We start from the raw sequence: 15,903 nt of genomic DNA, 5'->3' as shown, positions 1-15,903 counted from the left end.
GGCTGATGGCTGCCTCCAAAGTGAACTTCCCATTTGTGAATGGAGTTACATTCTCCAATACAAATTCTTGCAGGGATCAGTGTACTGCAAAGACCCTTTACTGTGCTCTGATTACCACATTTGCTGTGGTTGAATGAAATCTTACACTTCAATCCATCTTGAATAAAAGTCATCACGGACTAAATATACCTTCTCTCTAAACTCAAACAAATTTTCCGAAAATCTTGACGAAAGCACTGGCTGTTGAACACTTGGCTATGGATTGCATACATTTGGTATAACAAAGTTTAATCTTGCGTATATTGCAAAATGCCTAACTCACACCACAACTGATTGTTGCTTTCTTTGTGACATCTAGATGTTCCCTGTGGAGTTTCTATTGGATTCCTCTTTGCATTTACTTTATTGAAACACCAAAAAACATCTCAACTATATTTCAATTCCCCTTGTAGACAGTTGTCTGATCTTTGTGCAGTCCTGGTCAGCTTTTGGAGCTACATAATTTGTCTTGAGTTTGCCCTCAGTTGCTGGTAGCAAACAGGTTATAGCAATAGAATAAGAATCTGCATCTTGGACAAGAACAAGATATTTGTTTCTGTTTGATCCACTGCTGTTTAAGAGGAAGTGTATCTGTCATTACTTGTGAGTTAACTTCAACATAGATTATACCATAGTTGCTTCTTATCAGCATAAGTGTGAATCTTTGTATGCACAGGACCACTTTTCAAATTTATTTTGATCCCTGTGATGCTACCAAAGACTTGTGGCCAGTCTCAAAGTAATCTATGAACATTTCATGTTTCCACATACTGTAAACATTTCTTTTTGCATGGAGATACACATCTGTTCACTCTCCAAAGTACTCAACCTCAAATAGGCTCAGTCAATCAGTGGTTAGTACTGCAGCCTCATAGCACCATGGAACCAGGTTCAATTCCAGCCTTGGGTGACTGTCTGTGTAGAATTTTCATGTTCTCCTCGTGCCTGCATAGGTTTCCACCAGGTGCTCTGGATTCCTGCCAAAGTCTAAAGATGTGCAAGTCAGGTGGATTGGCCATGCTAAATTGTCTGTACTGCCCAGGGATGCACAAATTAGGTGAACCAATATCTGAAGATAATATATTACAGTACCAGACACATAGGAAGCTATTCAGCCCATCACATCCAGGCAGACACTAAGACCAGCTCAACTAATCCGACTTCTCTGCTCACTCTTTGTAGACCTGCAGTTGTTTTTTTCCTTTACCTGCTTATCTAATACGTCTATGCAGGATGAATAAAAATTCCAGAAATTACTGCCATGACCCATATCCAAGCAACACAAGGCAGCTTGGGACCCCAGAAACAAATTGCAATTACAGAAGTGAACTTCTGCACCTCCAAACTTGAAAGCAACCAGCAACATTCTGGGTGTTCCAGCGTGGCAGATCTAGGGGTTGACATGCCATCTGGCCAGCATCAGAGTGCTGTCACAAATGACAAGGTGAAACATTAATAAGGAGTGACGAACCTGGACTATCAAAAAAGAAAGAAAAAAATGCACAACTTCTATGCGGTGTGGCAAAATGAATTTCTGTTCACAACAAGATAGATAAGAAAGTTTGCCTTCCATGCCACTAAAAGTATATTGATAAGTAAAAAGGGAAATTTGGAATGACAGCACACAAGAATGCATAGTAAATTCAAGGATAATCTTTCCTTGAAAAGTATGCTTTGAACAAAGAAAGTTGACAAGCTCAAGGCTATTTTGAAAGCTCAACAATAATTTTTTTTCTAAAGTAGCGCTGGAAGGTAATGCCTGAATTAACCCATAATTATGCATTTAAAAACGGCAAACACAAGAAATCATCTGTATTTGGCAAAGTAATTAAAGAAGCAATTACTATAGCCACTACTGCTTCATTTAAATAATTTAAGAACATAAAAGAAATAATAATGGCAATCCAGAACATGTTACTTGATGCTTCCACAGCAGCAAAATGAGTGGAATTGCCTGAAGATGTCTTTCAGCAACTACAGCAGGGCCTGAAGGATTGTGAATGCTTCTTGCTGCAGTTTGATGAATCCACTAATATAACAACAAAGCTCAGTTGACTGTTTTAGTACGCATGGTTTTGAGGACATAACTGAAGAGGATTTTCTCACCCTTCTGCCTCTTAAAAGAGAGAACAAGAGGTGAGGATACTTACAATAAATTCAAAAAGGTAAGCGCTTGAGTAAACCATTTCAATCAAGAACCGGTTTCCATCACAACTGATAGTGCACCAGCATGTTAGGCACAAATGGGATTTGTTGCATTTTGCAAAAATGATTCAGATTCCCTGACTTCTGTCGATTACAACTGCATCATCCAATAGCAAGCATTAGCAAATATATTATGGGCTTTTCTCATGTAACAAAAGCTGTTGTTAAGATTGTAAACTCCATTCAAACAAGACCCCTTCAACACCACTTTTTAAAATTCTTACTTGATGAAGTCAATGTTGACTAATAGTGACAATAGTGAACTAATCCTCCATGCTGAGGTAAAGTGGTTATGTTGGAGGAAGGCCCTGCAAAGATTTTTAGATCTGCTGCTTGGTATTGTCACTTTTCTGAAATCCAAGAATGAAGAGTGCAATGAGCTGTCAGACAATGTGTTGCTGCTTGATCTGATGTTATGCCTTTAAGGAATCAGAGCTGCACTGTGATCTGCACAAAAAAGACAGCAACTTAGCACATGTGATCAATGCTGGGAATACATTCAAATTGAAACTGGGTCTGTGGCCCCACAATTTAAAAAAAAAATGCTGCCTCACTTCCCGAGATTGGAGAAAACACTAGAAAATATCAAAGACAAAGAAAGATGTTTCCACCCAGAAAACTTCAATGCACACCTGAAAGTGTGACAGGAACTCAACAGGCAATTTCATGAATTGGATGTGATGGAACAAATAGTTAAGTTTATCTCGAAATCCATCCCTACAAGTAGACATTGAGTTGCCTATCAAATCCCATCAGGTGTTTCATTTACAAAGCAGTGGATTTGATATGGAAGTAATTACCTATGCAAAATGATTTTGAGCTGCAAGTCAGATCAACGGACAGCAACTTCTGGGGATTCAAACAGAAAAATACCCACTCCTATCGTCCTGTGCTTTTAAAGTGAAAGCGTACTTTGATACTCTGCAAGACAGTGTTCTCCCAAATGAGTATAATCAAGTCCAAGTATTGCACCCACCTCACAAGTAATCATTTGATGGGCTGTATACAGCTAGCATACTCAAACTACAATCCAGATTTAAAGGCACTGGCAGATAACGTACAGTCACAGATGTCACACTAAAACTTGGTGGGTAGAGGACTCCTGAGCCGGAGCTCATCTACTCCATCCATTTCTTTTCTTCTTTTCTCTCTCTTTATACTTTTTTCCCCTTTTTAACCTCCCATCCCTGGGCAGCATTGGCGATGTCTGGGGTGAAAGCCATTGCAGACTCCCAGCCTCAGTGCGGATTTGACTCCCAGCCTCAAGGTGAAGCCCAGCATGGAAGGATTGTTATTCTGAACTCTTATTTCTCAATATTTCTAATTTATTGCTGGACTTTTAATTTCTTTATTTTTCCTCTAAGAATTTGTACTTTAGAATCTGCACTGAGGTATGCAAAATGGCGCTGTTAAGTGATTACTTGTAAACTTTTCACTGCACCCATATGAGTACTTGTGACAATAAAGGTAATTCTAATCCTCATAATATATAATTGGTTTCAAATTTAAATGTTGGCAAAATAAACTGTTTATTCTGTATTTTCATTGGGATAGTTTCTGGGTTGCGCTTAAATTCAAAAAAGTGATCTTATCCTTTAAAAGGTTGGAGGCCACTGGTGTAAAACCTTCAATAGCTTGGGGAATTCTTGGCAACCCAGTCTTCATTCCAGTGTACTCTTTATACTCTAAAAGACCTTCAGCAGAAGTGTGTGCATTTGCCAGAAATGATGTATTCTGTTTCCTCAGTATCTCTCATGTTTTAAAGAGCTCTTGAAGCACAGTAGTAGTGTCCCTACCTCTGAGCCAGAAAATCTCAGTTCAAGTCCCACCTGCTCCAGGGGTTTGTTATAACATGTCTCATAGGCTAATTAGGAAATACCTGACATTTTGTTGTCTGTGAAAACATTTTGTGGTGTTTTGCCCATGCAGTAGATCCATAACTCCCAGACCTTACAGTTTTATTGGTTTAACTTCTTCAGACTTCAATCATGGCAAGCTGTCCATAAGTATTGAAATAGCTGCTTCTGTTGAGTTTAAATTCTGCTCTAATTTGATGGCCTGGAATCTGTTTTGACTCTCTGATCTCCTCAGAATACTTCAATATTTTTCCTGTATCTTCAGTTGATCTTCTTCCTTGTTGCATGATTTCAATTCCAACTTCAGCTGACTTTTTTATTCATTCATGGGATGAGGGCATCACTGGCTAGCTGGCTAGGCAGCATTTATTGCCCATCCCTAATTGCCCAGAGGGCAGTTAAGAGTCGACCACATTGCTGTGGGTCTGGAGTCACATGTAGGCCAGACCAGGTGAGGGTGGCAGATTTCCTTGCCTAAAGGGCATTAGTGAACCAGATGGGGTTTTCCTGACAATCAACAATGGATTCACAGTCATCATTAGATTGTTAATCCCAGATATTTATTGAATTCAAATTCCACCATCTGCCCTGGCAGGATTCGAACCCAGATCCCCAGAACATTATCTGGGTCTCTGGATTAACAGTCCAGTGATATTACCACTAGGCCATCACCTCGCCTTGAATCTGTAGAGATGTTTCTTTTGCAGGTCTTTTGCTATTTTTGAGGTAATGAAAGTGCAGTTAAGTTGGATTATTTTTTAAAGGATTCTAAGTGTCCACATTTATAACACTCAGGCCCCCACTGCTGGATATTCATTGTTCTTGTGATTATGTTTGGAGTCACATCTTGTACAAACCAAAAACAATCCATGACATTGATTCCCATTCTTTTGGCATTTTGGCAGGCCTTTGAGAGGGTGAAAATTCCAACTAGGGATCTACCCATTTGGCCATGTCAGACAAATCCCAGGTGTTCCCTTGCCATACTGATCAATTTTGGATCTGCAATTCTGCCTGCAAGATGAACTAAAACCTGTTCCAACATTAAATTCTCCTTGGACCGAACAAAGTCTGATAACTTCTCATCCCCTCACATTGACTAAACCATTTTGAAGTAATGTACCTCTCAACGTTCATTAGCTACAAGATCCTGTTAAACAATATAAATCTGTTAAAATAAAGCTTATGTCATTCTTCCAAACACCGACCACTGATGTAAAAACCATAGATAGTAGGAACTGCAGATGCTGGAGAATCCAAGACAACAAGATGCAAGGCTGGATGAACACAGCAGGCCAAGCAGCATCATAGGAGCAGAGAGGCTGACGTTTCGGGCCTAGACCCTTCATCAGAGAAGGGGGAGGGGAAGGGGGTTTTGAAATAAATAGGGAGAGAGTGGGAGGCGGATAGAAAAGGGATAGAGGAGAGGATAGGTGGAGAGGAAACAAACAGGTCGAAGAGGTGGGGATGGAGCCAGTAAAGGTGAGTGTAGGTAGGGAGTTAGGAAGGGGATAGGTCAGTCCAGGGAGGACAGACAGGTCAAGGGGGCGGGATGAGGTTGGTCGGTAGGAGATGGAGGTGCGGCTTGAGGTGGGAGGAGGGGATAGGTGGAAGGGAGGCAGGGACGAGCTGGACTGGTTTTGGGATGCGGTAGGGGGAGGGGAGATTTTGAAACTTGTGAAATCCACATTGATACCATTGGGCTGCAGGGTTCCCAAGCGGAATATGAGTTGCTGTTCCTGCAACCTTCGGGTGGCATCGTTGTGGCACTGCAGGAGGCCCAGGATGGACATGTCGTCTGAGAAATAGGAGGGGGAGTTGAAATGGTTCGCGACTGGGAGGTGCAGTTGTTTATTGCGAACCGAGCGTAGGTGTTCTGCAAAGCGGTCCCCGAGTCTCCGCTTGGTTTCCCCGATGTAGAGGAAGGCACACCGGGTACAGCGGATGCAGTATACCACATTGGCAGACGTGCAGGTGAACATCTGCTTGATGTGGAAAGTCTTCTTGGGGCCTGGGATGGGGATGAGGGAGGAGGTATGGGGGCAGGTGTAGCACTTCCTGCGGTTGCAGGGAAAAGTGCCGGGTGTGGTGGAGCTGGAGGGGAGTGTGGAGCGGACAAGGGAGTCACGGAGAAGTTGTCCCTAAAAACCATGTTTTTTTGTGTCCTGTAATTTAAATTGTGGACGTTAATGAGAAACCGACTGTTTTAAAAACAACTTCTAGAACTACAACATTTGGGTTCTTTGTGCATTATCAATTGGTTGAGGCAAAGACTCACTAAAGCTGTCATCCTTATGGACTACTGCGTCTGACTGACCTGGGTGAGTATTGGATATTTTCTTCTTACTCTTGAAGTGTTTTGATTGTGTTTTTAGTGTCCACTGTATTGCTAAATCATGGCTAGGCTTCAAAGTCTTCAGAAGTTCTTTTGTCCACTTGAAGTCTTACTGCTCTGTAGCCCTGGAATCAAAAGTCTTCTGAGGTATTTTACTACCTGTAGCTTCTTCTGCTTTTCCAGCTTTTAATTTCCTCTCCAAGCCTTCAGCATGTTCCTGCTTTTTACTCAGCTGCACCTTCGAAGTCTTCCAAGCCCCTGTCCTGCCCTTGCAGTCTTACCATTTCAGCCAAGCCCATCTCTTGTTTTAACTTCAGATTTTGCCACTGAAGGCTTTTACTCACCACGCATGCCCCACCACAAGGCTTTGATTATGGACTTGGGTAGTTATATGTGTTTCCTCCAGCTGCTCCATTTCCTTCAACCGTCTAAAGATGTTCAGGTTAGATGGATTGGCCATGCTAAATTACCCCACAGTGTCCAGGAATGTGCAGGCTAGGTGCGTTAGCCATGGTAAATGTGGGATTATAGGTATAGGCTTGGGGGCTATGTCTCGGTGGGATGATGTATGGAGGGTCAGTGCAGACTCAGTGGACTGAACGGCCTCTTTCTGCACTGTGAGAATTCTATGTTTCTATCACTCAGTAAGGTTCTTCAACTCCTTGTGTACTGTAACACTCATTTATATCTCTACATAGGAGATTCTAAATACCACTCATTCTAGAGTGGTGTCTTCTCTCCTACAGAAGTCAGAGTCATGTATTCTGTTATATCATGATTTTCATGAATCCCATTATGCCGCAATCTTTATTGCTATTCTTTGCTTCCTGTCCATTAAGCAATCTACTATCCATGCTAATAATATTACCCAACTCCATCAGACTTTATCTTGTGTATTAACTTCTTGTGATCATCATATAAAATTCCTTTTAAAAATCCTTACCACAGCTACTTGTTTCCCTTCAGCTAATCTACTGGTTACATGCTCAAAAAGTGAACACCTTTGTCAAACACTATTTCCTTTATGTAAAACAATGTTGGCATTGATCATGTTATGATTTTCTGAGCGCATTGTTAAGACTTGTTTAGTAGATTCCAGCACTTTCCTAATGAATAATGTCAGGCTAACTGACCTGTAGTCCCTTGTTTTCTCTCTTTCTATTTCTATCTCTGTCTTGCTCTCGCACAGAACTTTCTTGAATAGCAATGTTAAATTTCTAATTTCTAAGCAGCTGGGACCTTCCTAGAATTTGTGGAATTTGAGAAAATCGTAACTAGTGCATTCACTATCTCTACAACTATTTCTTTTAGAATTCTAGTATATAGCCTTTAAGTCTTTGGAACTTGCCAGCTATTAATCTCTCATGTGTTTCTCATATTATTTTTCTCTGTTACTATAAATTAGCTTAATTTACTCCTTATTAGTCCCCAGGTTACTGTCCATTTATGCTCTGTGATTTGTGCCTTCTACTGACAAGGCAGTCTGAAGATTTGTTCAATATTTTACAATCTCCTCATCTGTAAAAACTTTTATAATCTGTTTTTACATTCCTGGCAAGTTTATTCTCGTGTCCTTTCTTTGCCCCACCCCCTCCATCCCTTTTAACGGATCTTTGGTCTTTTGCTAATTTCTAAAAACATTGCCAATCCTCAGAATTACTATAATTTTGCAAGAATAATAAGTCTCCTCTTTTAATCTAATTCTACCCTTCACTTTTTTAGTCAGAATGTGTGACAGAAATATCATTGAATGGAACTCAAAGCAATCAGCTGATAAGCAATAAAGACCAAAAGACCTGCTGATGCTGTAAATCAGGAACAAAAACAGAAGTTGCTGGATAAACTGAACAGGTCTGGCAGCATCTGTGAAGAAAAATCAGAGTTAACGTTTCGGGTGTGGTGACCCTTCCTCAGAACGTAATCAGTGTTTGAATTACAGTGCAAAAACAATACTCAAAACAGGCCCAGAGTTATAGTTCAGATTTACACAGTCAAAAAAGCTATTTCCCATTCTCTTATTCAAGTCATTTATGTTATTTTCATAGCCCTCCTAATAGTTGGTACTCCTTTGCTTCATAGAGTTGCCTGGGGAAGACAAACACAAAATCAAAACACAGAACACCTAGTGTATTGCCAAAGCTATGTATATATTGGACATGTCCAGTAACTCATGGTATTTGCATCTACAAGTCCTCTCTCCCTCTAAGGCTCTTGCAGACTGTCACTTCCACCTTTCACAGTATTTCAATCTACCACTGTCTCTTCATACAGTTTTCCAACATCCCCATGCAAATATGATGTTCCAGGCTCCACTAAGGATCCATAATAGGCAACATATTATAGATATTTTGATCCCTCCTGGTCAATGATGCTATTACATGTCTCTGGAGTAGATACAACTTGAACCCTGATCACTATAACAGCACCACAAAAGCCCTCAAATTGCACATATTTTAATCCAACTCCATTAAAGGGTTCCCTGTGCTGCTAAACTTCAAACTTAGTGTACACCGTTAACCCATAATCCTGCAAACAAATAACTCGTGAATTCTGAGGTAGAGAGCATATTTCCAGGGCACTGTGTAGTGCAAATTGCCCCATTATTTAATTGCCATTACACTAGTGGAAAAAGTGCTCCATTTTGCCGGCTGACCCACCACCTGCAATTTTAAAACTGGAACCACTACTCTACATAATCTCACTCAACTAATTTATACATTAGAATGGATTAACAGTCAATAATTTGCTCACACCAGAAGATTATCCATTTTGCATCCACCTTCTTTTGCAAATCTTTTAAATAATTAATTAGGACTGCAAATTCTTATGCCTTGCCCTCCAAATAGAAGGAAAAACATTCAGCATAGGGAGGCGATGGCCTTGGTATTATTGCTGGACTATTAATCCAGAGACCCAGACAATGTCTTGGGGACCTGGGTTCAAATCCCGCCAGGGCAGATGGTGGAATTTGAATTCAATGAATATCTGACCATGAATCCATTGTCGATTGTTGGAAAAACCCATCTGGTTCGCTAATGCCCTTTAGGGAAGGAAACTGCCATCCTTACCTGGTCTGGTCTACACGTGACTCCAGACCCACAGCAATGTGTTTGACTCTTAACTGCCCTCTGGGCAATTAGGGATGGGGAATAAATGCTGCCTGGCCAGCGATGCCCTCATCCCGTAAATGAATAAAGAAAAAAAATCCTGATGTCCTCCATCATCATAAAAACTACAAATATTAAATCTGTGATTTAACAAGTGTGCAAGGATAAGTCCAACATTTACAAGCTAGTCAAGTTAACTTTGGCTGTGAGAAATAGTTGAGGACAAAACTGGCAATTAACTGGATTGATTCGGGAAAGCCAGCATGGATTTGTTAAAGAGCAGTTTTTTGTTGATGTAATAGATGAAGAGGATATTGTGGTTGACATGGTGTATATGGACTGCCAAATGGCATTTGTTAAATGTGCCACGTAACAGGCTTGGCAGCAAAGTTGAAGCTAATGGGATGTGACAGCATGGATTCAAAGTTGGCTGAGTGACAAGAAACAGAATGGCAGTGAATAGTTGCAGCTGCACTGAAGGGAACTGTACAATCGGGTGGTCCAGGAGCCACTGTTAAGGGCACTCTTTTTCTTAATAACGATAATTAATAACTTAGACTGGGATGTATACTTAGACTTTGACATATGTTTGGATTCTTACATGGTAAGACCAAGGACAGCACACATTCAGAACACCAACATCTGCATTTTCCCTTCCAAACCACACACATTCCGACCTGAAATATATTGCCATTCCTTCACTGTTACTTGGTCATAATCCTAGAACTCCTTTTTAACAGCACTGCATATAACGAGATGGATTGTGACTGTTCAATAGGACAGCTCACTGATTACATTTTCAAGGCTCATTAGGGATGGGAAGTAAATTTGCCTCATCAGTGATGCTTCTTTTCCCTGATTGAATACTGATGAAAACATTGACGGGACTGCTTTTTTTTTTGAATAAAAGACTTCATGTTAATGAATTAGTGAAATTGGAATTGCTCTCCTTAGAGAAAGTAGGGACAAGATTTGATGGAGGCATTCAAAATCATATGATTATTAGACAAAATAGATACAGGATACCAATGTGAGACAGTTGACAAAAGTACCAATGACATTAGGAAGAACTTACATAAATAGTGAGTGCTTAAGATCAGAAATGCACTGCCTCAAAGTGCAGCCGGCAGACTTAATGGCTTCCAAAGGGGATTGGACAAACACCTGGAGAGAAAAATATTTCAGGGATATGCGGAAAAGGCAGGGGAAATGGGACAAGGGGAGCTGCCATATAGTGATCTGGCATCGACATGATGGTCCAAACAGCCACGTTCTGTACTATAACAACTCTGACTTACTAAACATTTCTTCTACAACTCCTTTATTCTCCTCTAACCAGCCTTTTCATTCTGAGCATGAACATCTCCATTTACTTCAATTTGCATCACACACCACCAGGTGTCTTGGTTAGATGGTGATCTGGAAATTGAATGAGTTTGCTAGTCATCCTGTTTATGCGCCATTTTTAGTAATGCTGTAGAGTTGGATTTATTCACATGTGACATTGAAAAACTGTCTGTGAATTCACTTTAAATGGATAATTTATTGTTGAACTGAACATCATCTGGAAGTACAGACATTAGCTTAGATCTGCCAGTCGCCCAATTGTCAGAGGGCAGGCACCTAACTCAAGATGCGTGCCATGGTCCTTAAGAAGTCCCAAAGTGCTAACTTCCACAAGGGTTGTCTAGGAAATTTGAACTCCAATTGGTGATTCCTCTTCTTCCTGGGATCCTCAAAAAAAAATCTCCAACTCGGTCTTCGAGTCAGAGGCTTCGGACAGTTTTGAAATACTTCTCTGGATAGTTACCCTGGAAATGTTAGGCTTGGATTTTTTGGTCTAACTTCTATGTGGCTGTATAATTGACACCTTCCCACCCCTTGCACCCCCATTACTCACATTGACTCCCTTGAACCTGTCCCCATATCTGCACTCAACTACCCTTTCTTACCTGACAAGCATTTGACTAGCTCCCCCAGTCCAACCTGATAAGCTTCCATCACCAGACTACCCCCAATCTATCTCATGTATCCCTCCAACACCCAAATATTCCCCAATCCAACCTGATAACCCATTCTGACTGATTTACATCCACACATTTACAATGGACGTCGAATCTCATTTTAGAGCAGCTAGTCTCTCTAAAAAGCAAAAGGCACGTATTTTGTGCTGATTTTCTTCACTGCCCTGCATAGATTTCTGTGCTGAACAAGTTCTTCCGTTTGCTGTTTTGGAAGTCTAGCCTTTTAAACATATAAAAACATTGGTTAACCAGGATATAATCAGCAGTGTACACTGTAGTAATGAGATTTTTCTCCAATTCCTTATCGAATTGATTGACTAGCTTGTATTTATGACTTTTTAGTCTGGATGTCTTTACAAGTGGAAATATTCTATACTTGTATCCCATCATACCCAATTATGCTGATGTCAATAAGGGTTGAAAGCATTCCCATTACTTTAGTATATCACTGAGCTCACAAGGAACATAAATGCCAATTGCCACCATCATAAAATTTTGCACAAATTTATTTCCAAAATGAAATGCCAGCATCAAGTTCAAGGGTATCTGCCAGTCTCTGGGTCCAAATAGCTTCAATTACATAATTTAGATGTCATTTATATCCCTTGGATAAAATTACATCCTTGTAATTCACCCCCCTGTCCATTACCCTCTAAGTACACATCCTTATCAGCTGTTCTTACCCCAACTGATTACATTATGTAACGATTTTAAATTATTGAATTTAGGTAAGACAATCCTGTTTGTTCTGTAATTTCAACTTATTTGCACACAATAGCAACTTTATTACAACTGATTATGCGATGTTAAAACATACGTTTTTATGTATACTAAATTACAATATTTAAACAATCTGTTCTTCAAAACACTTTCCATCATGCTCATTTTCAGGTTCTGTCCAAACGTCTTTCCGGAAATCATTTGAACAACTAAATCTTTCACTTCATGTCTTCTGACTCAAAGGACGGCGAACGGCAGTCCATCTGTCGTTTGTAAGATTTAACCTTTGTAGTTTGGAGTCAAGAACCATCCTTCTACACAAATAGATACGCACCGCGGAATCTAAAAGTGGATTACTACATCGGATGAATTATACATGTTATGAATTTTCTGACCAACTGTACCACAGCTTCAAAGGGGAATGCACAGCACTTTTATTTATTAAACAATGGCCTAGGTTCCGCTGCTTGAGTTCTATAAAACGCTCTCGTAACACAAACCATCCGAATGTATAAAAGAACAATCAGCTGAGGATCGCTCCCTTTGATAAATAGATCCGTTTTTACTTAGTGTTGGAAACCGTTCCAGGGAGGGTTTTCAAAGTTGCAGGTTTCGAATTGGAGTGCATGCAATCACAATCAATGGTTATCTACTAGAAACTTGGCGTTCAGGATCACTTAAAATGCACACTACATGGTGAACAATTAGATATAAAACATGCCAACAAAATACAATTTGATTAGCTTGGACTACGCCGGGCGCTGTATGAATCTAACAGCAAGATACATTTTATAGGCCTAAATACAATCTCAACCTGCAGTATGGACCAACCCATTCAATTAACTATCATCCGGATCGCAACAGATAGGTATGAATGTAATTTACGGAAGCGTCGTAATTCAAAATGAGTCGCCTTTATACAGGAGATAGGGATTTCAAATTAATAATATTTTGACATGGCTAACGGAAATAAAAATGTCTTTATGAACATCTTGCTAAATATTCCAAATCTTAATTTATCCAAATAGGTAAGGAACATGAGGGGGAAAGTTGTGAATCAAATATGATCCCTGTTCAAATTCTATAATCTACACACTTTAATTCTTGACGTACACTAAGCAGTTAATTCAAAGTCCAAAAGGAACTAACCAGATTTGTGGACTCGCGGTTACATTTTGCCTTACCCTTGCAAACAACCAGATAGTGGGACGCCGGAGCCACGAGCGGGATTATAACAGCACAAATGCGTTTAAAAAAAACCAAGACAAAATACCTGATTATATCATCGTTGTGACCCAGAAAGAATTTTTGCTTATGTTCCCGCGTGTTGTAAACCACTCCAACACCCGCAACAAAATAAACGATTTCTTTGGAAGCGGTATAGTAGAGATTGTTCCGACACTGATGCCCACGATAGCCATAAACCCACTCCAGGCGCAGGTGGCAGTTCGGTGCCGCTCCATCAGCCATGTCGCCTCGTCCTACTGTCACTGTAACTGTCACAGCGCGACGCCGGCCTCAGCTGAATATCTCCTCTTCCCAACCTTGTCTTCCCTTGCCTGCACAGCACCCGACTGAAGATGCGCGAACATTCAACAGTTGTCATACATTTTATTTTTTTCTCTCCGGCGCTCTCCCACGCACACTGTACAAACACGGACGTCAGTAACGCATGACGTCAAACCTTTTTTTTAAATATGATATTTTTTAAACAAGATAAAGAGCCTCGCAAAACCTCCGCGCATTGACAGGTTGCCTTCGCTCCAGCTTCGCTCTTCGCCTTTTGCCAGCTGTTGTATCCAGCGCTTTAACACCTCCGCCCGCCGTGCGCATGTTCGTCCCCACCCACATCAAACCAGCCAACCACTTGTCGGCATACTGCTGATGGACAGCAACGATAGCCAATGACAGGTATAATCCTCAAGTCGATCAGATTCAGCTCCCACCCCCTCCCAGGCTCTTTCCCCCCGGCGCTCCCGCCTGCTTGTCACTGGCGGAGGAAATCAGCGGGAGGTGGTAGGAAATAAAGGCTGAGTTGATCAGCGGAACAATTCTGGAGCCGTCAATCAAACCTGTTTCAAGGGGCTGGAAATCTTGAAAGGGAGTGAGAAAGGACTGAGGCGGGCATGTGTGGGAAAATAGATTACAACCTTGCCAAGCCATAAGCAATAATCGGCTGCGATACTGTCACTGTCCTCGTCTTGATGAAGGGTCCCACAGTCCTTGAAACATTAATACCAGAATATAGTACAGACGGATGTTGCAAATTTGAAATAAAAGCAGAATATGCTGGAAGCTATTATCTATACCTCCCCAGACACCGCCTGACCTGCCGAATATTTCCAGCATTTTCTATCTCTGTAGTTGAAACCCTTTTTTAAAGCTTTGCTTCCTGATCTGCTAGGCGTTTCAGCTTCTTCTGTTTCCTTTTTTCAGGTTTCGGATATTCACAATTCTTTTGCACTTTTTTCTCGCCAGTTTAAAACATCAGTGTTTTGGCTTGTTTTGGTTTTTTTTTAAAGATCTGGCTGGCATTCACTTCTTTAAATGCTGAATAAATCATTACATCAATGTTACAGTTCCATTTCTAAAATAATGAGAAAACAAATTGATGTGGCATGATTGACAAAATTAATAAAAGTATATTCTGCTAAACAATGCTAAATGAGTTATTTAAGTAGCCAGTGCGATTTATGAAAAAAACATTATGATATGCTTTACAAATGTATCAATTGCAAGGCACTGTTCATGTAAATAAAGGAATGTACTTTCCCCCTACATTTATATTTATTTAGACACATAGACAGCCGCTTTTGGTTTATGAATGGTCATTGATGCTGACAACTGGAACAAGCTGATTGACAAGTCATAGGGAAGCTCAAGGTCGTAAACACTACCGTGCTTCTAGCTTGCCGGTTTAAAAAACACAACAAATATGATTATAAACCAAAAAGAAAACGACACACGGCTTATCACGTTGACTGTATTTTGCGGTAAATATTCTTCCTTATGAAATTTCCCCTTATCCCAGCGCAAGTTATGTAAAATTGCAGCTGCTGCTCTGTTGGGCAGTGACAGGGCCACCGTGCGGTTTGCTAGGACCCCGGAATGCCGTTGCTGGGGGTGACGGAGGTAGGCCCCGATTTAATCCTCGGGATCGGAATAGGATGGGGCTGGATATGGATCCAATGTTCCTGGCCTGGAGTTATTTCAGAAGGCGCAAGTTCCAGTTCTGTGCTGACATCTGTACGAAGCTGCTGGAGAGCAACCCGTATGACCAGGTAGTGCAGAAGTCGCAATCCCATTAAAACCACTGAGAATTTGTCTGCAAATCCACCCCCGGCCCATGAAATGTTTTACCTTTTTGTATGCCTTTCACCGAAAAAAAGAGGGTAATATTTGTGCAGGATTGCCTAATGTTGATAGGTGCGAGCGGATGGTGTATTGTGCGTGGTTGAGTTATACCGTGAAGATCGAAGTGAAATGCGACCTCCAAATCAGCAGAAGTGCAATAAATTTGTAATATCTAAGGAGCATCTCGAGACTTCCTTGTCAGATTAAAAGACGAATTCCTTCGTCTTGCACTCACTGTCAAAGTTCTACGCACGAAGAGACTC

The 15,903-nt window shown here is 40.8% G+C and overlaps 2 protein-coding genes across 2 annotated transcripts in view; one reads left to right on the top strand and one right to left on the bottom strand.

The window, feature by feature from the left end:
* The window catches only part of eml5 (EMAP like 5), a 225,903-nt gene extending 211,865 nt beyond the window's left edge, over window positions 1–14,038 (bottom strand). Inside the window, exon 1 of the mRNA XM_048600073.1 lies at window positions 13,560–14,038. Within this exon, the coding sequence (XP_048456030.1) occupies window positions 13,560–13,756 (197 nt within the window). The 5' untranslated portion in view covers window positions 13,757–14,038. The remainder of the gene's footprint in view (window positions 1–13,559) is intronic.
* A 1,330-nt stretch (window positions 14,039–15,368) lies between these two features.
* Window positions 15,369–15,903, top strand: part of ttc8 (tetratricopeptide repeat domain 8) — a 49,343-nt gene continuing 48,808 nt past the window's right edge. The window contains exon 1 of the mRNA XM_020529171.2: window positions 15,369–15,567. Coding sequence (XP_020384760.1) covers window positions 15,454–15,567 — 114 coding nt within the window. The 5' untranslated portion in view covers window positions 15,369–15,453. The remainder of the gene's footprint in view (window positions 15,568–15,903) is intronic.

The sequence above is a fragment of the Rhincodon typus genome, chromosome 8 (assembly GCF_021869965.1).
Source record: "Rhincodon typus isolate 14 chromosome 8, sRhiTyp1.1, whole genome shotgun sequence".
NCBI classification, from domain to species: Eukaryota; Metazoa; Chordata; class Chondrichthyes; order Orectolobiformes; family Rhincodontidae; genus Rhincodon; species Rhincodon typus.
The sequence above is the reverse complement of the archived record's forward strand: the minus strand, read 5'-3'. Positions and strand labels throughout refer to the sequence as shown.